The sequence below is a fragment of the Buteo buteo genome, chromosome 8 (assembly GCF_964188355.1).
Source record: "Buteo buteo chromosome 8, bButBut1.hap1.1, whole genome shotgun sequence".
In the NCBI taxonomy this organism is placed as follows: domain Eukaryota; kingdom Metazoa; phylum Chordata; class Aves; order Accipitriformes; family Accipitridae; genus Buteo; species Buteo buteo.
Window position 1 is genome coordinate 14,775,287 of NC_134178.1, and position 26,453 is coordinate 14,801,739.

General features: G+C 40.4%; 1 protein-coding gene across 2 annotated transcripts in view; it reads left to right on the plus strand.

Annotated features, from left to right (window-relative positions):
• The first annotated feature begins 15,232 nt into the window (after positions 1 to 15,232).
• Positions 15,233 to 26,453, plus strand: part of HLCS (holocarboxylase synthetase) — a 138,157-nt gene continuing 126,936 nt past the window's right edge. Inside the window, exons 1-3 of one of the 2 annotated variants that reach the window (XM_075033706.1) lie at positions 15,233 to 15,473; positions 18,966 to 19,118; positions 25,048 to 25,210. In XM_075033706.1, coding sequence (XP_074889807.1) covers positions 15,243 to 15,473; positions 18,966 to 19,118; positions 25,048 to 25,210 — 547 coding nt within the window. In that variant the 5' untranslated portion in view covers positions 15,233 to 15,242. The remainder of the gene's footprint in view (positions 15,474 to 18,965; positions 19,119 to 25,047; positions 25,211 to 26,453) is intronic. The other variant, XM_075033708.1, reaches the window with a different exon arrangement.

Here is a 26,453-nt window from a genome sequence, read left to right on the forward strand (position 1 = left end):
TATATTCAGTGGCTACTTGTCTGGGATTTCCAAACCTCCAGCATTTGTCTAAAACTGCTCCTCTTTTCTGCCAGGGAATATTTTTAATGGAGCTGCTGTCCCACTTGGTTTGCTGTAGGTCTGGAAATTCTGGACAAGTTCAAAATGTTCAGATTCTGCCTGGACATGTTACCAGGAATCTTGGAGTAAGATGCCCCATCCAGTATTGATGTGGTAGTTCTGTTAGTATGTATGGCCACTGTCTACACTGCATCTGTTCTCTTGTGTTGTTTGTTTTACTAGTTATCCCATCTGAGGCTTCTTCTACTTACACTCTTGAAAAATAGTTAGTACGCTGAAACTCATGCTTTCGATTTCTCAAAATATTCAGTAGACTTCACCAACCAAAAGCCAAAAATCGACTTAGAACCTGGCAGCGGTCCAGCATGCTGCTGTCGGAAGGTCCAGGAGGCTTTTTCACAGACCTCAGTGAGCCACTTGCCACTCCAGACTGGTTGACCACCAGTTAGTGAGAGTACAGGACAGGATAACAAAGCTCCACACAAGTGGAGTGGGTGCCTGGAAGATGATGTGCTGATGCTGAAGAATGGGTATTAACTCCAGACACAGATCTTCAAAAGCTCTGTCTTTCTGAAAACATGGTAACTCCTGCTGGTCACCCAAGCTGCCATTACTCTGTTTTCAGATAGAGCTTTTGAAGATTTCTGTCTGGAGTTAATGACCAGTGCTCAGTATCAACACATAGTCCCACCTGTTGATGCTAATCCCTCCAGCTCTTGCTGTACATCTGGGTCTGCAAGCATGCACTGGTCTCATGGGGTGCTTTTCTGAAGAGTAACCACAGCCCACTGGTGGGCATCTGCAGGGCAGGCAGAGACGCTGTAAAGGAGGAAGTAACAGGCAGCATGGTCTCAATGAAAAGGTAAGGATTAGGCAGGAAGAACCTACAGAGTGTTCTTTTCACATAATGGATCCTTAAATGGTGACAATATCTGTGTAAGGCAAATGGCTCTTCAGTGCAGTGTGTGTGTTGGGGAGCACTGTGCTGTGCGGGGATTGTGTGGTAACCACCATTTTCATAGGGGATGGAGATGGTTCCCTCAACGCATCCCTCCGGATTCCAGTAATCCTCAGTGAAGGCCTGAGCAATTCAGCAGTAACCAGGTTGGTTTGTGTCATAGCACAGATTAACATGGCAGCACACAGAGGTGTCTTAAAAGGTGAGAAAAAGCCCTGTTCAGGACTTGAAGGTGAGGGCAGAACTCCAAATGTTGGGAGTGAACTCAGCTGAGCATTGATGGAGACTAGAGCTTCTTGCAAGGAAGAAGCTGAGGCTTAATGTACAATAATTTGACCACTGTAGGGAATATGTCATTGCCGACCCGCTAAGTGATCTTGGATGCTTTTCTGTTTGTTTGTGCTACAGACTGAATAATGATAAAGCTGGAGCATAAATAATTTTAGGATATCTTGTGAGAGAAGTGAAAGACCTTTAAAATGACCGTATTTTAGTTCCGTATGTTGGGAAGTGAAGGTGTGGAGATGATGACTGAATGAAATGTAAAAGCTGAATTTTCATGTGTCACATCAGGGTTTACAATTTCAACTAGTTCTTGTAATTCCATATATTATAGGATACTGTCTCCTTGTGTAAATTTAATTAATAGATCCACTTTTTAGTTCGTAAATGGAAATTTTAAAAAAATCCTCCATTCTAGTATGCTCATTTATTTGGTATCCTCATTTGCTAGACTTACAATTTATAACACTATCACTTTGTTTGACAGTACATGGTACTAAGAGGAAGATCTGACACACCCTTTAAGTGGCACTTACAACTGTCTGACCTTATCTACATCACCAACAGTAGTGTAGAAAAGGTCAGGAATCTTGGATCCTGCCTTTGCCTTGCCTCTGAGAAAACCATAGCGGTTTTGGTTAGAGGTAAGATACCTGAAACATAACAATTATGAAACATAGTGGGGCCAAATAGCTAATCCTTGAGTTAATTAAAAAATACTGGCATAGCAAGACAAGTACTGGCAAACTCTCTGAGCATACACATACATTTATGCAAACAAAAGGTTAACCAGAACAGATTATACCAATTTTCTGAATGAAATAAATTGTACTGAAAAAGCAGGTTTTGCTAGTGGAAAACCAGTGTCGGAATAAATGTGTGTACATTGTACATAACCTAAAGATGGTCATGAAAATCAGTAACTTAAGTCTTCCTGAACATCAATTTAAAAGAAATATCAAGGTAGTAAGATACACATCCAAACCCCATGAAATGGGACTCAACAGCAGGTCAGTTATATTAAAATCATAGATTCAAGCGCACTAAGCTATAGAAGTAAGACTTGAATATTGTGGTGAAGACAAAATGGAAGCACATAATGCGTGTTTTAATGTGTCCTTAAATCATAGGTTTTGATCAAGGCTGACTTTTTTTCTGACTGACAAAAAGGCACTTTTCTGATAACGGGGACGGGGGGGGCGGAATCTGATAATAACAGAATGACAGGACCCCAGAAAATACCATGACTGTCATTTAGAACTTGTCTTGACAGAGGGTTATACTGGAAATGGATTAGGTGAATTTGGCATACAGCATTTATATCAGAATAAACATGCCCCATGGAGCTAATAAGCAATAGTCTTCGCATTTTAAATAATTTCTTGCTTAAATTCAAACATTGTGTTTCAAAGCCTTTGGGTTGTTTTAGGGCTGTACATTATATTATTTTGCCTCATAATCAATTGTATTTTCATTTTATCAGGACTGCAATGTAAAAAATAGTGAGTTACTAAGTACAGTGCTCTTAATGTTCTTAATCTGTGTTACTTAAACCTTAAACCCTATAATCTTTTGTTCAGCTTCAGGGTTTTATTTAAAAGTCTCTCAAAACACAAAAGGATTTCCTCTTAGTTTCCAGTTGCATTGACTCATTCTTCTTGGTCAGATAGTTAGTTATAAATAGTTTTCTTTTGAGCTTTGATGTATTTCTTTGTTCAGTCAGATGTTTGTCCATACATTTCTGACAGTTCTTTTTTTATCTCTTGATTTTTTAATTTTTAATTTGTGTTTGTCAAGGCTGACCATTGTTCATTATTAGGCTGAACTGATTTCTTCTTCATCTTCCTCAGAGTCAGCATCATCATTGTAGAAGTGAATTGTAGCTTGTACTGGAAAGCTTGCCAGAACCTTCTCTCCGATGTTATTAAGAAACTTTTGGGATTTGGACTTGGGCAAATAAAGTCTAATAAGAAAACATATTAAGAGAAAAAGTAAAACTATGCAACACTTTCCCAGCAAAGCTAGCTTAAAACCTATTTTTATCTTTCTTTGGAGAAAGAAAGATCCTAGGGTTCCTTGTCTTTTAAAATAGAAGTTGCTAACTAAAAGGTACTGTTGATTTTGTTACCTCAGTTGCTTTGGGCATTTTGTGTATTGGATTTATCTAAGGTCCCACCCTGATAAAGTGTTGCCGGGGCAATGATGCATGCTTGCAAAGGTTTGGGTTGGTTTGGGTTTTAGCACAGTTCAGAATGGAAGTGTCCCATGTGACTGGGGGAAGTTTGAGGAATGTTCTGGGATTCTGGAATTAAGATTAAGACACGAGGTTGACTGGGGTGGGTTGCTTGTTGCACAGAGGTTGATCTTAGTGGATTTTGTATCTCCAGGTGGAGGAAGAGGTGTACACTGAGATTTATTTCAAAATTCATACTGTTTTGTATTGAAATCATAAATGTCATAATTTAAGCATCAGGTTTTCACCAGCTTTCCCACTAAAGCAAAACATATGTGGTCTGTATGCATATGTGGTTTTGTGTGCATATGTATGTACATCTCTTCCTCTTGGTTCCACTTTGGCCAGTTTTCAATTAAATTTGACAGTGATAAAGGTCACACAGAATTTAAGCTTTTACAACTTTTATAAAAACAAGTGCTTGTAAAGAAGAGGGAATTCCATTAATTTTCCTCCTCTAAACAGAAGTCTAAATCAGGAGTTTCTACATCATTAAGCCTTAAAGAATCCAAATGTTGGTGAAAACCCTTGTAAATCCCCCAAGCATAGGAAAAGCTTTACCTGGAGTTCAACTTTTATTCAAGAGCATATTTAAGCAACATCAAGACACAGATCTGTAACAAGTCACATTCCATTAGCAACTGTTCGTGTTAATTATTTGGGCTTTGTAGGTTTGTTATCATACTAATAAATGTAAATATAAATTAGATGAGGCAGAAGAACATCGTGTCTTTTAAGATTACTTTTTTCTTATTTTCGTTATTAGCATATTGTTTCAGGTTCTGTTCAGCCTGGGCATCTGTCCTTGTGGAGAGATAAAAATCTACGGGTCTGGTGAGTAGTTAAACTGCATTACTAAAAAAAGATACTCCAGAGACAAACTGATAACTTCTCTGGAGAAGTAATATGTCTTGTCTTGGCAGGTGTCACTTTTCCTATATCAGGTGATAGGATTTAACTCACCTCACTGGATGTTGAAACCCCAGGGCTCCTTTTGATCTAAAATTCATTAGTTGACCATCCAGTTCTGACTGTAAAGAGACATATTTATTATTTAGAATAGGCTAAAAATGAAGATTTCACTTTTTTCTTCTACAGGTAACTTAAAATTCTACAGTAATGTTGGTTTTGTTTGCTGTGCTGCATGTTGTTTTACTCTGACTAAGTGTACTTCGGAGAATATATGTGCCCACAGTCTGCCAATAGTTGCACATTTAATAAAGCATTTGAGGTTGTACATTTTGTGAGCCATGAAGCCATGAAGTTGTACATTTTGCTTAAGTTCTTATGGAATATCTATAGTGACTGGTGAGCTAATAACACTACCAAATGGAAGTTCGGTGGTTGGAAGAAAAAAGGATTTTCAATCAGTTTAATGGATTGGGAGGTTACGGTTTTATAAAATACCTCATTAACTACACTAACCAGTAGGTTGGAATTGGAATGTTCAAGTCAGCAAGCTTAATTGTAATCAAAGATCACACAAGCATGTTAAGAGTCCAAACAGTAAAATCAAAAGACAACTGGCATCTCATATTTCTATGCAAACAGTGATAAAAAAGCAAGGATTTTTGATACAACAGAGTAGGTAACAAAAATATATTTTAAATATCAAAATGAAATTTGGCATAGAATAAATTCCTTCAAATTAAGGTCACAATAAAAAAGAATAATTTGCAAATGTTAATGTTACTAAATCCTATTAGGATTATAAACCTGGAAAGTAAACCTGAAAGCATCTCCCAAAATCACTGAGCCCTATCACTTCCTCTTGTACACATGTATTCTCTTCCATATCTTAAAACAAGAAGACCTCTTTTTTCCTCCTATTGCTATAAACCTGATATTGCATAAAACAGGAAGATTCAGCTTTGCTGTACTAGAACTTTTAGTGAACAGAATCTAGAAACTGTCCACTCTGCTACAAACAGACAAAGACGACTTTTGCCACTGTCAGAGCAATTCATCTATCTTTCTGAGGAAGTAGGCTTCAGCATGGATATTTTGGTGGGCCCCAAAAAGCCCTTGGGCTACTGACTGAGCAAGGGGTCCTATAGAATTCTCTCTGTACCTTTTATGTTAGTCTGTTTCTCTCATACCCACCTGTTTGTCTTGTAGCCAAAATGATTTGTGTTCAGGCTGTTAGGGTTTTGTTGAGGGGGTTTTTGTGTTCAGTCAGGAGGCTCATTTACTTGGTTTCTACAGTACCTAGTAAAATGGACTCCTGAGCTGGCTGAACATTGTAGATGTGATCATGTCTGTGTTAAATACCATATGTTATTTTTCTCTTTTCATATTTACATTAGAATTAAAATAGTCTTTTTTATCTTTATTGACCTGTATTTTCTCCTGTCTTCTCTTTGGAATACATAGTATTTTTAATAATTATATATGTAATAATATGTATTGATTAAACACACATTATATGCTTTTTATTTTCAGACTATAATACAGCATTTCTGAAAAGCAATTCTGATAAAAGCCAAATAATTGCAAAATCTAACTCAGTTTGTATACAGCAGAAAATGTTCAGTGTTAATTTATATTATGTTGTAAATATGGCAATAGTAACTTTACTTTTCGTGGCTTTTCTTCAGGCATAAGTAACAACATATTTGAATTTAGGTAGTAGGAAAAGTGTTACTTTTTATATAAGGAAAGGTATATTATGTGTAGGTAACTACAGGGTATATTGTAACACATGATCTTGGCAATAGAGGTAAAATTATGAGTTTAATTTTTTTACCAGTACTTTCATTTTTTAGTGCTTTCCTCTGCATCTTTCAGTTTCTCGGGTTAGATTCTTATATGTATATTCCTAAACTTTTTTTTTTTTTTTTTTTTTTTACTTACACAGAGGATATTGAAACTTTTATTTGCTTCATGCTCCAGTGTTTGGTCTACTAATCTGTAAAGCACTGACATTTGTATGTATACATTGCAGAAAATAAAAGTAGCCAGCATGCAACTAACTAGCGAAAACATTGTGCTCAATCCATCTTTGAAGGCCTTCTGCTAGAAACCTCAGTAACTTTGCTGAAGAAGATACCTCCTGCGTTCCACAGCTGTAGGATGTAGGTATGCATTAGGAAGCACCTCTTCCCACCTATGCACCACACAAAGTATCCAAGCATCTTTCCTCAGTTGTTGTGACCCTGTTAAAAAGCATATGAAAGGGCTCCTAAAGCCCTCCTTCAGCCCTCGTTAGGTCCCAAGCTACAGAGGCATCAAGGATGCTGAAGCAGTGTGGATGGGCCATAAGGTGTGGATGAGAAGGATCTGAGAAGCTTTTGGCAGGAAGGAGGAATATTACAAAATTGAAACCAACTGTTTCAGCTATACTTGGCTTGAAACAATGCCAGGCTGTTAGCATGAATGTGGAAAATGTCACATATGGTTTGTTTTTCTCACACAAGTGGGCAGAAGCCCAGGTGTGAATTAAAACTTTTGAGCTGGTTGAATAAAATTTTCTACAAAAACATGACCTCAGTAATAAATCACAACTTCCTGATGTCAGAAACCTTAGTTTCTTGAAATCATCACTATAAGCTTATACTCTACTGAGAGTAAGACTCCTCTCATCATTAGCAAATTTACAGGTGCCTCTGGCAAAGCCTGGAACACTGCTGAGAAGGACATTCTTCCACAGTCGTTCCCAAGGCACCTGCCGGGAGGAGTGTGGCACTCCCTCCAATCTGTACAGTTACAACCTTCAGCAGCAGCAGACAAGAAGTGCAAGGTAAAAAGGTGTTGCACGTGTTAGAATATAGCAGAAATTGTGAGTCTTTAAAGACTTGCACTAAGGAGAGTTGTTGTCTTAAACTGCTGAGCCTTTGGTAAAAAGTTGAAGATGTAACTCTGGATCGGATGCTGCAAAAACTTATGCAGGTGCTTATAACTAAGCATCAGAGTAGCACCGCTTTGATAAATTTTTTAAAGTTTGCAGTTCGGGACCTATGTTGAATGTGCTTCAATCTCTCTCTATTTTTGTTCTTTGAGCCTAACAAATCTTCCTGCATGAGTAAGTAAAACTAATAATAATGGTGCCTTTCGAAGGCACTTGGCAGTAAGAGCTACTTCAAAATCCAATTTTCTGTTGATTTCCTAGCTGATTTAGCTATAGTGACATCCCTCCCAAAAAATAATCAATAAAACAGTGCACCTGAAAGTATGGTTTTTAAATTTCATATTAAAGTCATTTTCACTCAACCCCCCCCTATATACAAAATATCACATACGGACTAGGCCTGGAAATTTCAAACTGAGGGTATTGTTATTTTTATAATTAAGCAAATAAAAACTGCTGTTAAAATAAGGGTTGTTTTGAGTAAGCAGTGCTTTCTGCAGCTCTTTAAGATCTGATAATGATTCTATATCTGATACAAATTAGAGATGCTTTTAACCATTATCATGTACAGAACACTGTAATTTGAACCATATTTTCTAACACTAAAGAAATGCTTGAAAGAACAAATGAATAGATGACCAAGCCTCACTTCCTGTGTTCAAATAGTTTCAATTTCTGCACCTGTTTTCTATAAGGATTATTTTCTCCAGAATTTAGTCTCACCATTTGTTGATTCTCTGTCATCTCACTGTCTCTTGCTGTGAGCATCCAGGGCCTCCATAAAGCAGGGCTGCTGAAAGATTAAGATAGAATAGTGCTCCCACAGTTAATTCTTTATTAATACAGGACAGCTCCTTTTGTTAGATTCTGCTGGCATCTTTTGAAATAACAAGATCTTTTTCTTTTCAACACATTTGGATTTGTTAAATCTCATTTCCATGGCAATATTACTCTGTCTTCTGTCTAGGATCTGATTAAACAAACTAGACAATAGCACATTTTTAACTGAGGTGTCATTTCCCTTTAAGATTTCACAACTCAGTGTGACTGCACTGAACTCCAAACGATGATGTAATAAATACTGAAATCTCTTTATTTATGCTGCGCTGCTACAAAATAAAAAGTAACCCTCCCTCTCTGACAGTATGTCTAAATACAGATTCCATGTCATCATTGAGTGGCTGCTTATTTATTGAGTAAGCAACTCTAGCATTAAACTGGCATGGGCAATCTGATCTAATTAGCTTAAGAGAACATATGCAGCGGTGGGTGCTACATCTGCCTTTTATTTGGTGGGGGGACTACAGTTATGGATCTTTTTAACAGTACTTTCCATCTCTGCTGCCATGTAACAGATCCTTAGAGTTGGGGAAATGGAAAAGTGCTTTCAGATATGAAATGTAGATAAACTTAATAATAAATCAGTTATGGCAACCTTATTTTCATTTACTTCCATTTGTAAGTAAGTTCTGAAATATTTGACAGAGAAGGGTAAAATATCAGCAAAACAAATAAAATACCTGTTCCAAGTGAAACATTTTGAGAAACGTAATTTGCCCTTTACTTCTGAAGTTGGAAATTGTTTTCCGTTGTTTATTCAATGCCGAAATCATTACATTCAGGTGATACAGTCGGAGTTTTGAAAGGAAGGCTGCTGAAAAAAGTCTCCCTGCGCCTGCCTTACCTCTCTGGGCGCTCTGTTGGCCGGGGCGGGTGCTGGTGCTGGTGGTGCTGGCGCGGGTGCTGGTGGTGCTGGTGGTGCTGGTGGTGCTGGTGCTGCCACCGGGTGTCCTGGGAGCGATGACAGATGTGACCCGCTGCAGCCCGGAGCGGGAGGCCAGCAGCTGCACCCTCCATGGCAATTGATGGTCTAAAGCCTGTGGCGGGCTGGGCGCTTGCCTGGGCCTTTCAGCCCCTCCTTTATCTTAACTCCCAAAGAATACTTACCTAAAACAAACACGGCCTCGGGTAAAAGGAGAGAAACCTCCTTAATGAGATTTCTTCTGACTCCCCCCAAACAGTTCAAAGATAGGGCTCTCACGTTGGCAGGCTGTCCTGGGAGAGCGCTGCTAGGGAAACAGAGGCTTTTTGTTAAGTTTGGTTAGCAAATCACATGGAAAATATTCCACGCCCTTTATCTTTCTGTTGCTGTTCTACAAAATCCATATTTGCTCTGTATGAAATAATATGGTGTAAATACTCCTTTTGCATGTCTTGGGAAAACTCATCAACATCCTGTCCTAAAAAAGTGCAACAAAGAGTCAAAGAAAATTTTAAATTTAAAATTATTTTTTAGACGACTGAAGTCTTTTCCATGCCCTAACTTTAAAAAAGTTACTAAAAATTAGTGAAGGTGAGAGGATTTAAAGAGAGGCCTAGTGACTTCCTCAAGACTACAGGGATGTTCCTTTAATTTGATTACTATTTGATGGATGGAGAAGAAAGCTTATGCCAAGAAAGGTGACCTTGTCTATTAAAGATAAGGAATCTTTTATTTCAAGTATGCCATACATGCTTTAAGCCTACAAAGACTGAATAGAAACAGACTTCTTCCAAGCTTTCTTCCCACTGTTTTCATTCGTAACATGCATTAATCATAGCCTGTTACATTGTACGAGAACAATTTATTACCTGCTGGATGACATTATCTGATTTTCACTGTTGTGGTTCATTGCTACAGTTCACTTTGTTTCCTTTATTTCCCAACTACTGCAGAGATGTAAGAGGATTATAAGAACCTAAAGCTGAATTCTCTTTCCACTGGTGCTGTTTACACATTGACATCAAAGGGAACAGATTCAGCTCCCAAATATAATTGGTTTCTACTGTGAACTTTCTTGCCAGAGAGAGAAAAATAATGTCGTTTACTGAACATGGAATGTCCATTGATTATTTAGTATGAACTAGGTCCCTTCTAGCTGACTTAGCTGAAGAAACCATCAAAACAGTCAGTTTGAGAGGACACTGAAAATTCTCAGTGGGAGTCAGATCCCTCCAAGGTAAGCCTTGGGGTTCTTTTCCACGTTATGATCCAGTGGGAGGTAGCACATGTCCGGTCAGCAAGAAGGGGCTGGACTCACAGATAAAGACCACTGGATATATTCCTTTGGAGACAAAATTTTCCCCTGAAATTATTCTGTATTAGTAAACATTGTATATATACCTTTGCACATGCGGGGTTTTGTGCATTCTACTGATTTTTCTTAAATTTAAATGTCTTCCTTCCAACAGGGAGGAGCTTAGATCAGATTTGAAAGTCAGACTGATTTTCCTACATTGATGCAAGTTGTATGGTTGTGTTAGTTACCTGGCACTCCTAAGACTGCTAAAAGTAAAGCGTAACACAGGTTCTGATGTTTTTGAAGTAGTCTTCAGTAACAGAAGCTGGGATTAGATTTGTTGAGGTTCAATTCTTACATAAATTTTTCCTGTTATTTAAAACATCCCTTCTTGCTGTGACAAATAGACACATTTTAAACTCAAAGGCCAAAGCCATTAAAGGTTGTTCTGGGAAGCACTGACAATATGTAATGGAGGGTTTACAGTCTAAGTCTACTCCCTCCCATGTTTAAATACTCTGTGATATTTGTGAAGTTGTAACTAAGTAAATAATACTGTATCTCAAAGAAGAAAATACATGCAGAGCCTCAATTACTTTAAACATTTATGTATCAAAATCAGTACAATTATTAGAATGAACAATATGGTGAATAATATTCAAATAACAAAATAGATATTAAATAGCAGCATGGGTCCTGAGAAAAAATGGCAAAATTCTTAAGTAACCTAAATTGTAATTAAATATCTTACTGAATTACAGTCTTAAATACGAATATATAATTTCATCAGCTTAGTTTTATTTAGACCTAATTTAACTTGATAGTTGAAAGGGAAGTGTGGATTACACAACTGATGTCTATGGTCCTGATCTTGCAATCAGATCTGTATGTGAGGATAATTGATTTATACCCCTGGATAGAATCTGCCAACATGGATATTAGTGCAGCACTAAAGCCTAAACTACTAACATATAGCTCTCTGGAAGATGCAAAGTTACCCTCAATTAAATCTGTTGATGAAGCCCTGCAAGACCAAATTTATTACAAAATTATAGAAAATATAATTTTGTTCATGAAGCTATAATGTAATCTAATATAATTACATGTAACACTGTAGAAAAAATGTAAGTTAATATTACATTATTGTAATAATGAATAGAAGCACACAATTTAACTGGTATTTTCATGGAAATCATTAGCTAAAATCAGGTTGCAAATCTGTGGAAAATGGTTTATTCCAGTAAACTACATGCAGCAGTAATAGTGTATGATCTCTAGTTTCTAAAAAAAAAAAAAAAAAAAGACAGCAGTTAGGCCAGTCATAGCTGTCTAATTTTAAGAACTAAATTACTTTTTGCAGTATACTTAATTTTAATACAAAGTGCTGTATTTGGTGAAGAACACTTCACAGAATCAGGAAACACTGATCCTGTTACAGTTGCTCATCCATTTTTCCCAGAAGCCAGGAGCATTTTTCAGACTTCTGATACTACCTGAGAATACATGTGACAGACTTGATTCTTATGGAGAGATGAGCCATAAGATAATTATCTTGTGTTTATTAGAAGTGGTTTTTTATCTTTGTGAGAAACCTGTTTTACTCAGTTTTCTCATGAAAGCACTTGTACATTTGCAAGAATAAGGAGCATTCAATATAATTTGGTATAGTCAAGGAAACGGGATAGCTCTCCAGCATGTATAGTGTTGAATAATATCTGGTATTAAACAACATGACATAGGCATTTGTAGCCACTAAGAGCATGCAAAGGTCCTCAAAGAGAAACTGCTGGAAAAGCTTTTAGGGAACCAAGGGAGGAGGAAACTGAGCCATTCACAAAGCACAGCAACGCCAGTCTCATAATATTCCTTTAAAGTCAAAAAGAGACATTCATCTATGCTGAAGTTACATGGTTGAGTTGGCTCCCTGTTCTGAGTGGCCTGCTTTGGGAGCCTTCCCACATGGACTGTTTGAAGAGCTAAGGGAGATTTAGCCCCCCTTGGCTGAAGCTGGCCTTTCTCTCCCATTGAGGAGAGGGGGATTCTCCATGGTTGCAGGCAGAAACTGAAAATCTAGACTGTTCACTTCTTCAGGGTTTTTCAAATTCTCTTTAAACAGTTTCATGTCTGTGTGTGTGCGTGTTCAGCATCTTGCAACATCTTTCTGTAATCTTTTGTCTGTGAAAAAAACCCAAGTGTTCTGGGAAGTCTGAGGGCTATTATTACTCAGTGTTTCTTTCCAAGGCTTCCTTCCACTCTCCCATAAGGAGGAACTGATTGACATAGTTATTTTAGAATACCTATTTTAGTAAATTTCCTGGTGCATACAAGGCCTTGGCTTCACAATAACAAAAAAAAGAATGTTTCCTAATCTAAAATTTTTAACCTTTTAATCAGAGCTTGTAATGATTAAGTCTAAGCTACACTATAATAGAAAGTAGAAAACCTAGAGCAACTTTACGGCTTCAAATTATTCTAACTGAGAATGTGCCAAAATATGTAGAAACTTGTCTTAAAATGGTGGCTGGGTTTGCCTGTATATTGTTTGTCTTTAGATTCCCTTGCATCATGAAGTTTTGATTCAGTTTTCTCATTTACTCATAAACATTTCCAGGGCAAGAGAACCTTCAAACCGAAAAGGATCATAATATAGTTGAGTGCATTCGATGCCACTACAGGATTAAGAAAAGCATGTTCCTCATCGTGCAAAGGTTATATAAACAGTTGTGTTTTGCAGTGTGCTGTGAAGGTCAGCATTGCATGTGCTGTTGAACTATTACAGAGAAAGTGAATTCCAGAGTTGAGAGCTTTCTTTTGAGGTTGTATACTTTGCTTGTTTTCTTTCTTTTGATGTGCCTGAGGAAGTATTTTGACTTCCTGCATAAGATAAAGTCACACAAAGGAACAGCGTATAATGCCAAGTTAAGACCACTGGAGACGTTGTTCCTCTCTCTGTAGAAAATGTACAGGATACAGCAAGGCTGGTATTTCTTAAGCTTGAGATGAAGAAGGAGAATTATTTAAATTATTTGACCCTCCAACTGAAACTGTCACCTGTTTCTGCCATGCATTGTGGAAATCAAAATTATGTCAGCAATTCCTACCATGTTGGATAAACTTCTGCTGTGGGTGGAGATTTAAAGAAGTAAAAATGTCTCTCTGTCATAGTACTGGTAGTGGTTTTTTTCATATTGATGCCTGCTCCAAAATGTGCAGGGCCAATTTGTTCCTTGTTTATCTACAGTGCCAGCATGTTGTTGCTGGAGATCCATTTAGGAAATTGTTCTTTTACAATACCTACTTTAGTAAATTTCCAAGCACATACAAGGCCTTGAGTTTAGAATAATAAAAAAGAATGTGGCTTCACGCCCTGTTCGGGAAATGATTGTCACGTATCAGTCAGCTGCAACTTCAATGTTAGTGTTGGCTTCTTTCTTCTAGCCTTCTTGCATTTTTCCTCTTGCCTTTTTTTTTTCCTTCTCCTTTCACTCACCCACTAAATATCTGCTAGGATCAGACTGATACGTGTGTTCTTTCCACAGACCTCAATGTTGTGACCACCTTCCACATAAAATGTAAAAATTATTTGATAACTTTCATACATAGACGTACCAGAGGAGTAAAGAATACCTTGTATGAGTTTTTTGTTGCATCTTCTGTAATGGCAAATTGTGTTTGCAGCACACATGGCACACACAAATGTTCCTACAGTTTTGTTCCCCGACAGGCTGTTCTTCACTGCGGCTCCGTCGGCCGGCCCCGCCAAGCCCTGACTTCATCTTTCTTGTTTCGTGAATCCAACGAATCGGCTGAAATCAGATGCATCCCTTTGTGCCCGCTTTGCCCTCTGGTGGCTACGCTGGAAAAGGTATGGGACCTGGAGACGGGTGTCTCCGTCTGGTTCTGTGACGGAAGGGATACTGCTCCTCTAGGGTACCGTGGAGCCTGAAAGAAGGTCAGGTGGCAGCGTGGAGCCGTTTCTGAGGAAGATGAGATCCTTCCCTGTTGCTGCATGGGAAAGAGCAATGAATGCTTTGGCTCTCACTGTTTTGCCTACCGGGTATATAGTTTTCTGTGACCCATAGGGGCAGGATCAAATGCAGCTGACGGGATAGCAAACGGGTCTCTGCAGTGGAAACGCGAGCTCAGTTCCCTGCGTTGCATCCACACCGGGACGTACAGAGCTGAAGGGCTGGTCCCACAACCCCTGACCGCAGCACTGAAGGGTGACATTCGTCCAAACCCGTTGTCCACCAGGACAGCGTTGGCTTTGGAGAGCAGAGGCTGCAGGACTCCCTGAGAGGCCGGGTCGCGGTGCCCGGGGCGGGAGGACATAGGCCGCTCCTCCTCAGCGCCCCTCACGCCGAAGCCTGGGGACAACTAACCCGGCGCGAAGAGACAACTCCTCAGGCTGGCCCTTTCTCGTGATTTGTTTGTTTGTTTGTTTTCTCCGCGCGTTGTTTCAAAGCAGAATTCTGTATTTTTTTGCAGCACCGGCCGCTCCTTCGCGTCAGCGGCCACCGACGGCTTGGCTCGCGCCGGCCCCGCCCCGCCCCCCGCGCCGACCAGCGGGGCGCGAGGCCTCTCACGGGCTTTAAAAGGGGCGGGGCGCCGAGCCCGCCAGGCCGCCAGCCAATCAGAGCGGCCGGCCGGCTCGCCCAAACCGGCTCGCCCCTTTCCGTTTGGCGCTAGGCGGGGGGGCGGGGTCCCCCCTCCCCGCGGCCGCTCGGCCGCGCTCTGCCGGCCGTTGGGAGGCCGGGCCGGCGGCGGGGCGGGGCGGGGCGGGGCGGGGAGGGCGCGCGCGCCATGCTGATCACGCTCTGCTACCTCTACCTATGGGCGCGCTGGGGGCCTCGCTCGGCCGCGCTCATCCGCCGCACCGTGCGCCGCCTCCACCGCTCCCGCTGCTCCTTCACCTTCTGCTGCTGCGCCGGCCCCCCGGCGCCCCCGGCTCGGCAGCCGCGCAGGCAGGTGCCGCCGGAGGAGCGAGTGTGCCTCAGGATAGGGAACAAAGTCTTCTTCACGGACGAGGCGCAGGTACCGCCCCGCGCCGTCGGGGCTGAGGCCTGGGAGGCGCTTCGACCGGCGGTGCCCCGGGGGGGGGCGGCCGGGCCGGGCCGGGAGCGGCCTCCCCGTGTTGCCGTGGCGACGGCCGGCCGCCTTCCCCGCGGCGCCCGGGCGCGCCGCCCGCTGTCGGGGGTTCGGCGGGGGCTGAGGTGGCGGAGCCCGGCGGGAGAGGGGAGCGGCGGTTGCGGGGCTGGGGGCTGCGCCGTCCTCCTTCGGCGTCTGACAGCGAGCTCGTCCGTGGGGCTCGCCGTGGCAGAAGTCACTCGGGTAGCTTCCCAGGCCTGTCACAGCCCCCCCTTGCCAAGGGTGAGGGCCGGGGAAGTGCCGTGACAGAAAACCTTAGCGGGGTTGGCCTTCTCTCTCCTCGCTGCTATAGCTTGTTGCCCTAGGGAGTGGGCTGAGGGGTGTTTTTTACTACGTGCGTGTAAAGCGCAGCTTTCTAAGTGCCGCCGCGGCAGTAGGAGCTCCTGGCTACAGAACTTGGTAGTATTTCCCTATCAGTAACGTACTTTGAGCGCATGTAAGGCTTCAGTCCAGAAAGGTGTGCTGTATTTGTGCATTCGAGATGTGTGCCAGGGATTTAAAACGTAGCGGAATCTTTAATGGAGGCTGAATTGAGCTCTGGGTTACGGAGAGCTGCGTGCTTCTCCCGATACAAAACGCTGTTTCAAGTGAGGAAAATGACACGAAAAACACGGTCTGTGAAAATCACTTTTTTTGCAAATGGGCAGTGAGAGAGGAGGGTGGGGTGAGGCTGTCCTGGTCCGTGACAGTGGAAAACACTGTGCCTGAACAATTTTCACTTGTCATCACATGAGGCGAAACTAAAAGTAAGCTCGCTTCTGACTTTCAGGTTTAGAAGTGGAACTGCTCTGGCACTCCCCCCCAAATCATCTGAATTATTTAAATGAATGTTGGCTTTGTCTAAATTTGTCACTAAATACCAGAATTCATGTGGATAAGAATCTTCTTGATCTCTCCTTTTTGCTGATGTTTATATGTGTCTGGAATTTATGTCAGCTGTTACACATTTTACTTAAATGGGCATTACTGAAATGTATTTATGAAGCATGTTGTTGGCCAAGTGCTACTCTTAAAGAAGCAGAGGAGCTTTTCATAAATTCAGTGGGTAAAGAGGATGTTTCAGTGCAGAGAACATAAGATCACAAATGCTAATGGGGTTCGTTCAAAAACAGTCTTTTTGCTATCTGATGAGCAGATTATTTCATACTTGGTGACAACCTCAGAATCTCTAACAGGAAAGTTAAATACTTAATTCACATTTCGATAAAGCTCTTAAAAACAAACCCAAGTAATTGTCCATATGTTTAGAGGAGTTCTGCCTCAATTGGCCTGGATTATTGTTTTGTAAGTCATATTTCAACTAATTTATGCTGTTCTTTGCTCCACTTCTGCTCATTTCTGAAATAGCTTCTCCTCAGTCCTTGCACAGTAAGCACATTTTTTTCTGTCTGCAATGTTATTCATGTAGACTGACTTCACAAGCTTGTCAATTTATTTGTGTTTATTGGGAGTTGGGAAGCCCTCTAGGGAACTGTATTTTGGTTTGAAGTTTGGCATAACGTCAACACTGTTATTCAAAATGTATTTGTCTCTTAAAAATATGTATTGAAAGTTACCAGTTGCATTTGACTCTGAGAATCCCTGTGGAAGATGCCTGCCACGCTGTACCTCGGTAGTGTGGCGTATAAGGGCTCTGATCTGGCTGCATTAAAGGTAGAGGCAGTATCAATGTGGAGCTCTCTAAATCGTCTGTGAACACTGTGAAGAGAAAAAGGTTAACTAGCATGCTTTTTGGCTTCAAGGAAGTTATGTGAGCTACTTTGCTTTCAAGTAGATAAAACTGCCTCTGGACGGCGATCAGTAGCTTCCTTAAAATAAGATAAGATACCAGCAAGTCATAAATTGTAACCTGTAAAGTTTTTGTGTTTGATCTTTAATCAAATTGGATGCTTAAGATAATAAAATAAGCTTCATGAATTCAGTTCACTTTCCTGTGGAAGGTAGCAATGTTTACTCTTGCAGCTTCTGTGCTCAGTAAAGCTGGTTGGATTGGCAAGCTAGCCCCATAGACTTAGTATTGTGCCATTTCATTGTAGATGTAGAGTGATGTACACATTTAGTGTGCTACAGAGAAATTCTCTTACGTTTCCATGTAAAATTACCAAAGGTGTACAGAGCATGTGTTTTTAGTGTAGTAGTAGCAAAATATCTATTTCTAGTGTTTGCCGTCTTTAAAATATGGCAGAAAATTAAGTTCAATGCAGTATCTACATAAAAGTTGATGTAATATAGTATGGGAACAGATTATGTATTGAGAAGCTTTGAAGTTCTTAAAACTGTTCCTTGGTCTACTGATTCCAGCTTTTGACTCCTTTCTGAGGAAGAGAGAAGGAACCGTTTTCGTAATTTAATGAAGAAAATGTTTGTCCAATGGTGTGATAAATGGATAGGCTACCTTATGGACAAATTTAGTTTGAATGAATTATTTCTTTAACTCTAAACTTAGAGTTACATACTGTGTGAGTAATTTTGGTGCAAATGCATGAGGGCGTAATATATTTTTTAAGAAGTACCCTCTCTTTTTATTTCAGGTGATTTTTTTTAAAGGTTTTTCAAATCACTTTTTAAAGAATTTGTCCTGAGGTTGTACATGTCCACAAAATATAACTGTCTTTTTATAACTGGCTTTGCAAAGGAAGTCCTGAAACTTTGTAAATTGGGTCTAAAAGTTAGACCTATGTAGTATATAGTTCTTTGGTCACCTGTGGCTCACAGTTTCATTAGTCTTTTGGCAGTTGGATGTAGAGACAGCATATATGACTGAGCAGTGGGACTGTATGTTACCTGGAGGATTGTTATCCAACTAGAATGAATGCAGCCTGGACTGCTCTCCAGTTAGAGGGGCTGTGGTGACTGACCAGGCAGGTTGTGTGTTGTGACTGCTTTCTCAGTCCCTGCCAAGTAGCAGACATTGTCCTTCAGCCACCAGAACTGGGGCAGCAGGGCCATGGGTTGTGTAGTCAGGGGAGAAGAGGGAAGGAAGGAGGAGGCAGGGTGAACTGCAGTGTGAATGAGAGAGGAGGATCCGGTTGAATGAGGGATGTTGCTGGTGGCAAATGGCCCACAACAGTCACAGTGCCAATGGCATTCGTCTTGTGCCCCACTCACTTTTGCGCTCTTCCTATAAAGCTGAAAGCTGAAGTCTGAATTGACTTAAAAGGTTGGTTGTCACTTTTAGTTTTACTTGTGATGTGTTCCTGCTTAATGGTTCAGACCTTTACCCCCTTTTTTTCCCCTTGTGGGTAGTGTGAAATGGTAGACACCCTTCATGTAAGGCTGAAGGGTCAGATTTGAATTTAGGCTGGGCATAATTTAAAACTGAATGGCTAAATTGGATGCTTGCCATACAGACTTACTTTTCTTTCCTGTTTCTTTCAGTTCCTTGATGACTTAAATAGATGGAGCCTACTTCTCATTTCTCCTTTTATTTATCCCGATAAGTTACTTAAAGCAGAACATATAGCTTTTGTGACAGAAGGCATTTCAGCTCAGACAGATAACTTGCAGAAAGTACCTGGCGCTTCAAAAGAGGTAAATAGTTCTCTTTGTTTCTTGCATAGAAAGTAGTACATATGGGTCATTTGCTGAGTATAAACCTAAACCACTTGAAGGACAAAATCTATCTGCCATTGATTTTTTGTTGTTGTTTATAATGTTTTGGGGAATAAAAAGGTAATATCTTCATTAAAATGAATCACTGTTAATACTGTAGTTCTATTTTATGCTTTAAATAGACCCATAGACGTTTTAACTGCGATTTTTTTTAGTAGCACACTTCTCTGGCTGTGGATGGGAGCTGCAGAATTCCATCGTGACTTTGGGTAAGGCATGTATGGTTAGATACACTGAATAGGAAAAAAATGCTTGAGAGCTGTCATACTAAGGCAGATCAGAAGTCCCTTTACTGCAGTATCCTGTTTCTGACACTACCTGAAACAAATGCCTCAGATACAAAGCAAGAATATGTAATGATTTCTGAAGAGTTCTTCAAGCCTCCAACCAAGTGGTTGTGAAAAGTTGTAATTGAAATAGAAGTCTCTCTTGGAAGCTTCCTTTCATTGTGATTTGTAAGTACAAGTTAAAGTATTATGTGTTTGGATTATTTTGTCAATCTGCAGAAGTAAGGCCAAAATCAAGCTTTTAATCTCTTTGTTTTTCTATAAAATGCACTGGGGGAGAGGCAGTACTTCTTGGTTGGAATTTTATAAATTGTGTTTGCCTTTTAATGCGTTGTTGTGGTTTAAGCCCAGCTGGCAACTAAGTACCACGTGGCCACTCGCTCACTCCTTCCCCCCCCCCGCCCCGCCCTGCCCCACCCCACCCCTGTGGGATGGGCAGGAAAATAAGAAGAAAAAGGTAAAACCTTGTGGGTTGAAATAAGGACAGTTTAATAGGACAGCACAAGGAGAGAAGAAGTAATAATAACAATAATACTAATAAAAGAATGTATAAAGCGAGTAATGCACAATGCAATTGCTCACCACCCAGAATCTGATGCTCAGCCTGTTCCCAAGCCTCAATCCCTCCCCCAGCCAGGCCCTGGCCAGCTCCACCAGTTACATACTGAGTATGATGTCATATGGTATCGAATATCCCCTTGGCTAGTTTGGGTCACCTGTCCTGGCTGTGCCACCTCCTAGCTTCTTCTGAAAATTAATTCTATCCCAGCCGAACCCAGGACATGCATAATTACAAAATGTTTTTGAGGCATCCAAGGATATAAATTAAACTAGTACTGAAATCCTTATGGCAAGCATACTTAGAAACTGTTCATGGCCTAGATACTTAGAAATCTAAAAAGTGCCTTCTCCACTACTATATTGAAATTGCGATGATGTGGATTTAGATTATGTTCTAAAACTTGAACTACTGAATATATAATATCTCTAAACAGATTATGCATAAAAATAGTATCCAGACACTTATCAAAACTTACTATGAACTTGAGATAATGTCTCTCTCTCCCCTAAATTTTGTTGGCTTTATAACTTTTTCCTCACATGAGGAATGCTTGCTGCCTAGGCGTCTCAGCTTGGATGCAGGTCTGAAGGGGGAGAAAGGTTGTAACCCAAAGCAAAAGATAAACTTACCTTACAGGGAGGAAAAATCTTCCAAGCAGTACAGGTTGTCCTAGTTCCTTCCTAAGGCAGTCAGTTGCTACACGTGCTCTGTGCTCTCCTTACTGAAGAGGACAGAACGGACCTCATTCTCTACTGGAAAGAGGAGAAATGGAAAGACGTGCATGCCAGGATGTCTTTGGGTAGGCAGTAATAAAACATCTGGCCTGGTCGCTGGGGTACCATAAAATCGACAGAGCCCTCCCATTAAACAGGCTACGCCACAAACTGGGATCACCACCTGGGGGCAGTGGGTAAGGCGTCTTCCTGAGCGGCCCCTGCCTAGCACCCTAAAGGGCCATCTGTCATCCTAGCTTTCTGGCATCAGGTTTCAAGCTCCTTCTTGGAGTTAAAGGAAACCTGTCACATACACGGGTGCCTGTGGCCTGTCTGTTTCACTGGATAAGGAACATATATTTTCCAGGCAACTTGTTCTGGGAGATGACCCAGGAGTCCTCTGCTGGTGAGAACATTGAGAACAGAGTGGTTGATAAATAGATTTAGCTAACCTGAGTGCAGGAACAGAAGGACAGATTGGGAATGGGCACAATTCCAGATTTGTGCCCGCAATCAAATTTTTAGTACCTTCACCCCCCATGGAGGCCTCTCTAGAACAGAGCATGTTTTTGGAGCATGTTAGTATTTGCCCTCTGGAGGAATGATGTCCAGGTGAAGTGCTGCATCAGGCAAAATCATTATCTCCATGAAGCTCAGTGTGAGGACTGGAGGCACTGAAAGCTTGTTGAGACCTTTTCTGCTGAAGTGTTCTGACCCTCCTTCCACTGGCCTCATGTTTCCTTGAAGCACACAGGAAGTAGCCACGTTAGCTAGATTGTAAATGTTTTTATTGCCTTTGATGTAAGACTGTGGAATCCATTCAGGTTGGGCTGCGCTTCTGGGAGATAAACCAGGTAGGATACCTGCTGTGCTCTCTACGTTATCTCAGAGTGTACCAGGGGAGTGCTGGGCCAACTCAGACAGAAGAAGATTTTTTATTTATTTTTTTTACTTTGTAGCAGAGAGGTCCACAAAAACATCAGCGTTGAAGCTCTTGTTTGTTGTTCTTTTGGGGTTTATTGTTTGGTGGAGTTTTTTAATCTTGTTGGTTTTGTTTGCTTTTTCTTTAGAGTGGAAAATGTTTACATTCTTATGGAGACATTAATAATTAATTTGATTTATTAAGCTCAAAAGTGATAGTCCAGGCAAAAGACCAAAACTAAAGAGGGAAAGGACTGCTGTTTTATTTTGCTTATTGTTCTTCTGTGTACATGTAATGTCTAGCAAAGTGCTCTTAATTCTGCTACCTCTGGCAGGCAGCTGTTGACATAGACAGAGGCTGTAAGAACAGATTGCTCCTGTCATCTGTGAGAATTTCTAGACAGAAAAGCCATTCTTTGTAGAGCTATCAGTGATCTGTGACTGGTTTCTGTTGAAACTGTGGTGGACCCAGAAAACAGGAGTATAAATAATTTCTTATCTCTTGCTAAGAGCTGGCCTTTCATTCTATATTCTAACAGAATTGTCATGATTTCTAGTCATAGCAGGAAAGCTTGGCCTGTTTGAGAATATTCTCTGTGGATTTTTGTTCTGTTGTGAAGCAAATGGATTGTTGCATGAGCAGGTTTATAGGTCATATGTCTTGGCAACAGTCTTTTTTTGGGAGGTTCTTTTGTGTATTCACTTTATTTGCACTAGACAGCAATTACTACTTTTCACTTGTTAGCATGTCTAACGTTTTACTTGGTGCCATGAAAAAAGTTCAAGAGCATCAATATATCTTCCTCACAGTTTCCAGGTGACATGTGTGTTGTACCTGCTTATGTCTGTTCTCTGGGTAAGAAAGCATATCTAAATATGGTGTGAGTCTCTTACCCTCTACCACAGAGAGTAGCCCAGAGTCATATGCTAAGGAAAATAGAGAAGGAAGCTGGTATCCTATATCATAAATGTATCTGCCATGTTTGTCCTTGGTGATTGTGAATTGCCAACAGTTAGCAGCAGGCCCTTAGAGTTTTACACCTTAGGACTACAACCGGACACTTCCATTCCAGCTGTGGATGTTGTACCAGTAGACTAAACACAGTTGTGAATACCTTCCAGCTGGAAAGTGATGATGTTGTCCAGGACATCACTCAAGGTATTGGTTGCGGCAATTCTGACTGACATGGTCACAGACACTTCTCCAGTGACAGTGGGGTGAAGTCTGACTGGTCCAACTACAGTGATTCAAATCTGTCAGGGTCTGGTATGGCCATCTTCCAGAAGGAGATTTTGTTCTGTTTCAGAACTGGTCAATATTAGTGTGCCCAGAAATATATCCTCTAACTTTGGAGCTGGTATTTCTTTGTGTTACAGTCATGGAGGTGACTTTTCAGAAGGTCCTGGAGGTAGAAGCTTGCTGTTGTTGCTTTGACAAGTGAGTGGTTGTTACGTCCAGGAGTTCAGGACCTGAGTGATACATCTGTCATGAATTTGAGGGCTGGCTCTCACCAACTGTGTGTTCTGGTATGGCTGGTTGAAGCTGTTACTTGCTCTTTTGTTACAGAGTTGGAGTTTAACCCATAATTTAAAGCACGTAGCTGACCTTGTGGTAAACATCAACACACGGCCCACACACTGCTATCTTTTTGTCTTTTTGAAACTGAGTTTGTTCACTAAGGATTAGTATAGGTGATGTATCAGAAGAAACCCAGCCAGTTTCCTTGTTAGGTATCCAAGGGCCACCAATATGAATGTAGACTGGATGGTCTCATTTGGGTTGCTCTAATCAGAGACTGTCTTTGAGAATGACTTAGAAAGGAGACGTGACCATTAAGGTTGTATGAAATCTGAGTTTCTTCTTTCTTCTAGTTCCCTTGAGAAATACTGTAAAGTCAAAAGTTGGAAATAGATTCATTGGTTATTATGTAAACCACTTAACTGCAGTAGATAAAACGGTAAATTTATCTGATAGTCTGATAAAGTTATGAACAAGTAAAATATCCAAGAGCTCACCCTCATTTTGTGCATTCAAAAGTGGTTTTTTCTTACTGTGTTTAATCAGTGTGTTACATCTTGTGTGTAGCGATAAAAGGGTGAACTTCATGAAAGTGGTTTTGTGGTGACAGCTTCAAAGTGCTGGAGTTGCTATGTGGGAATTGTGCTTTGTCTCCCAGTATTTGGACCATATTACATGGTGAAAGATATTTTTTTTTCAGTCATGAAAACAAGTGGTGCTTCATTGTCTCTAAAAACACCTTCACAGGAAAAAAATTGGTTTGTGTATCCTAAAAGGATAAAGGCAGTGGTATCATTCACACAACTTTTACTGAAATTGGGTGCCTTATTCGGTTTTTGCTTTCAGAATTGACTCTTAAATCACTGTGTGTGTCAATTGTCTGAATATTGTCTTGTTGGGCACTGTTTTATGAACATAAGATTTAAAAGGGGTCCTTTTCAGTTGTGAGGCAGAAGGCAGATTCGTAGTCTTTATTAATGTGCCCCCCTTTCAGAAGGAAACCAAAACTCTTTCCACTTTTCCTCCACTTGTGGCTTTTATAGTTAAACTTGAAACTTGTTCTCCAAGACACTACAGCTGTATAGCTTGGGTTTAACAAACCTTCTTGAAGAAAACAAACCCAAGTGTGTCACTCTCATAAAGTTCCTTTTCTGGATAATGGAATTTTTGATATAGATAAACAGGTTGAATCTTCTGTGTTTAGTTAATGCTTTTGATGGTCAGTGTGTACTTTTATTAAACCCTAGTAGTTTACTTTTGCTCTTATCAGCATTCTTTTTAGAATTTTTGCTGAAAGCCATGTATTGGAAATTGAGACAAATAGAATTTTACTTATAGAATGTGATAATGCTCTCCTGCCATTTTGTGTGTTACTTGAAGCTTTCATAGCATTGATCTTTGGGAAAGATGCATTTGTGCTCCCAGTTTGCTTTCAACACTCAGTGTGGATGTTGCTTTGTTTACTTCTCTCAGGACTGAATCTTGTAGCAGGTATTGCTTGCTACAAGACCCTTCCTCAATAGGTTCTTTTGGTTGTATTCATTCTCATACATTGACCTTTGTAGTCATAAAGGGTGTGCTTTTGTGTGAAAGGAACTGTTAACTGAAAGCCTTCTCTAGTTGAGACCTGTTGTCTCACCATACTACTAAGTGTAGCAGTTGTTTTAAACACATCAGGCATCATAGAAACAAGTCTTAAAAGTGATTCTGCCAATTTAGTATTCTATAATCCTAGTAGCTACACATTTATGTTTTTTTAAAGTACTTTCTTTAACATTACTTCCAGTCCTTGGGTTTGCCAGTTGTGCATTTTCAAACTGAAAAACATGCATATGCTTTATTCTAGATCGTGAAGTGGTCAGACTATTGTTCACCGTTGGCCTATAAACCTGGTGACCCTTATAAGTTAATTGCTGAAGCAAGTGTGGATAATTTCAGTAGCCTTGGAATAGCATTCATGGAAGACAGGCTTCAAATGGATAATGGAATGGTGCCACACAAGATTGTTTGTAAGTATCTTCACAAATTGTTTTTAATGGTAGAACATGTTTTTTTTTCACGGTTATTTTAGGACTGTGCATATAGTCTTTATACCTACATAAAAAGCCATGCTTTTATTTTGGCACAATGTTTTCTTCCTGTTGTCATTCTAAGCAGTTCATTACTCTGTAGTGCTACAGTATTTTATACTGTATACTGTCAAATACAGAGATCCTTGAAAAGTTAGACCACTTTTTGAGTGAGTTTCTCTCTTTACAGAAAGTCTTACAAGTGCAACGGCAGAAATAACAGAAAAATGTTGCAAAAGATTTTTTTAATAAAACCCCCTCTTTAATACCTCATAAGCCAATAATTAACCTTAGTATGACGAGATCTCTGAGTATCCAAGATGGTGTTTAACCTTTTGCAAATGCATGAATGTAGAAATGTCAGAAAGGTTAGACAAATTGTTTCTATAAGTCTTGTCTGTTAGATTAACTAATCTATTTGAAAAAAAATACAGAAGGTTTTAGGCAAATGTTCTCTCTTCTCAGATTTGAAATAAAACTGTATTCAAAGCTAAACGTTGGTTGAGAACAATTGCTGTAACTTGAGCATCTTAATCCTTTAGATACTGAGAGAAAGGCTCACAGATGCTTTCTAAACAGGGAGAGGGATAACCAGGGGAAGGAGGGTGGTGTCACTGCTAATTGAATTTTGAATTTTTGGTGGATGCTTTATTTCTTTAGGGGGTGATTTTGATGATATCAAAACTATGAGCCATTGTGTCCTCATTAGTTTAATAGTTTCAGCTAAGGCAGGGAGGGAGTTCATGGCTAATTCCAGAGAGAGAGGAAAGAAGTAGTCACGGCTGCACTTACAACACCATTCTTAAATAGAATTGTTGTCTGGGCTGTGGGAAGTCCAAGCTTCACCGCCCTTTGCTGCATGAAGTTTAAACTTCTTTTCTCCAGCACGGTTCTAGAGTGCCATAATATGCAGTCTGTAGGGTATTGTAGAGTAGAGGGCTCTCAGGGATAGGGCCACACTTTTTTTTTTTTTCCATTTTTTGTTTGGCAACAGTCTCATTTCTTCCTGCCTTAGTTGTATCTTCTCAGCTGTGTTGATAAAACTGTAGGTCACCTAGAATAATAAAATAATGATTTGGGCTACCAGAAAAATCCCTCTCCCCAACCCCATGAAAAGGGTGTGTGTGTGTTGGGTTTTTTTGGTTTGGTTTTTTTTTGTGTTTGGTTGCAGGGGTTTTTTGTT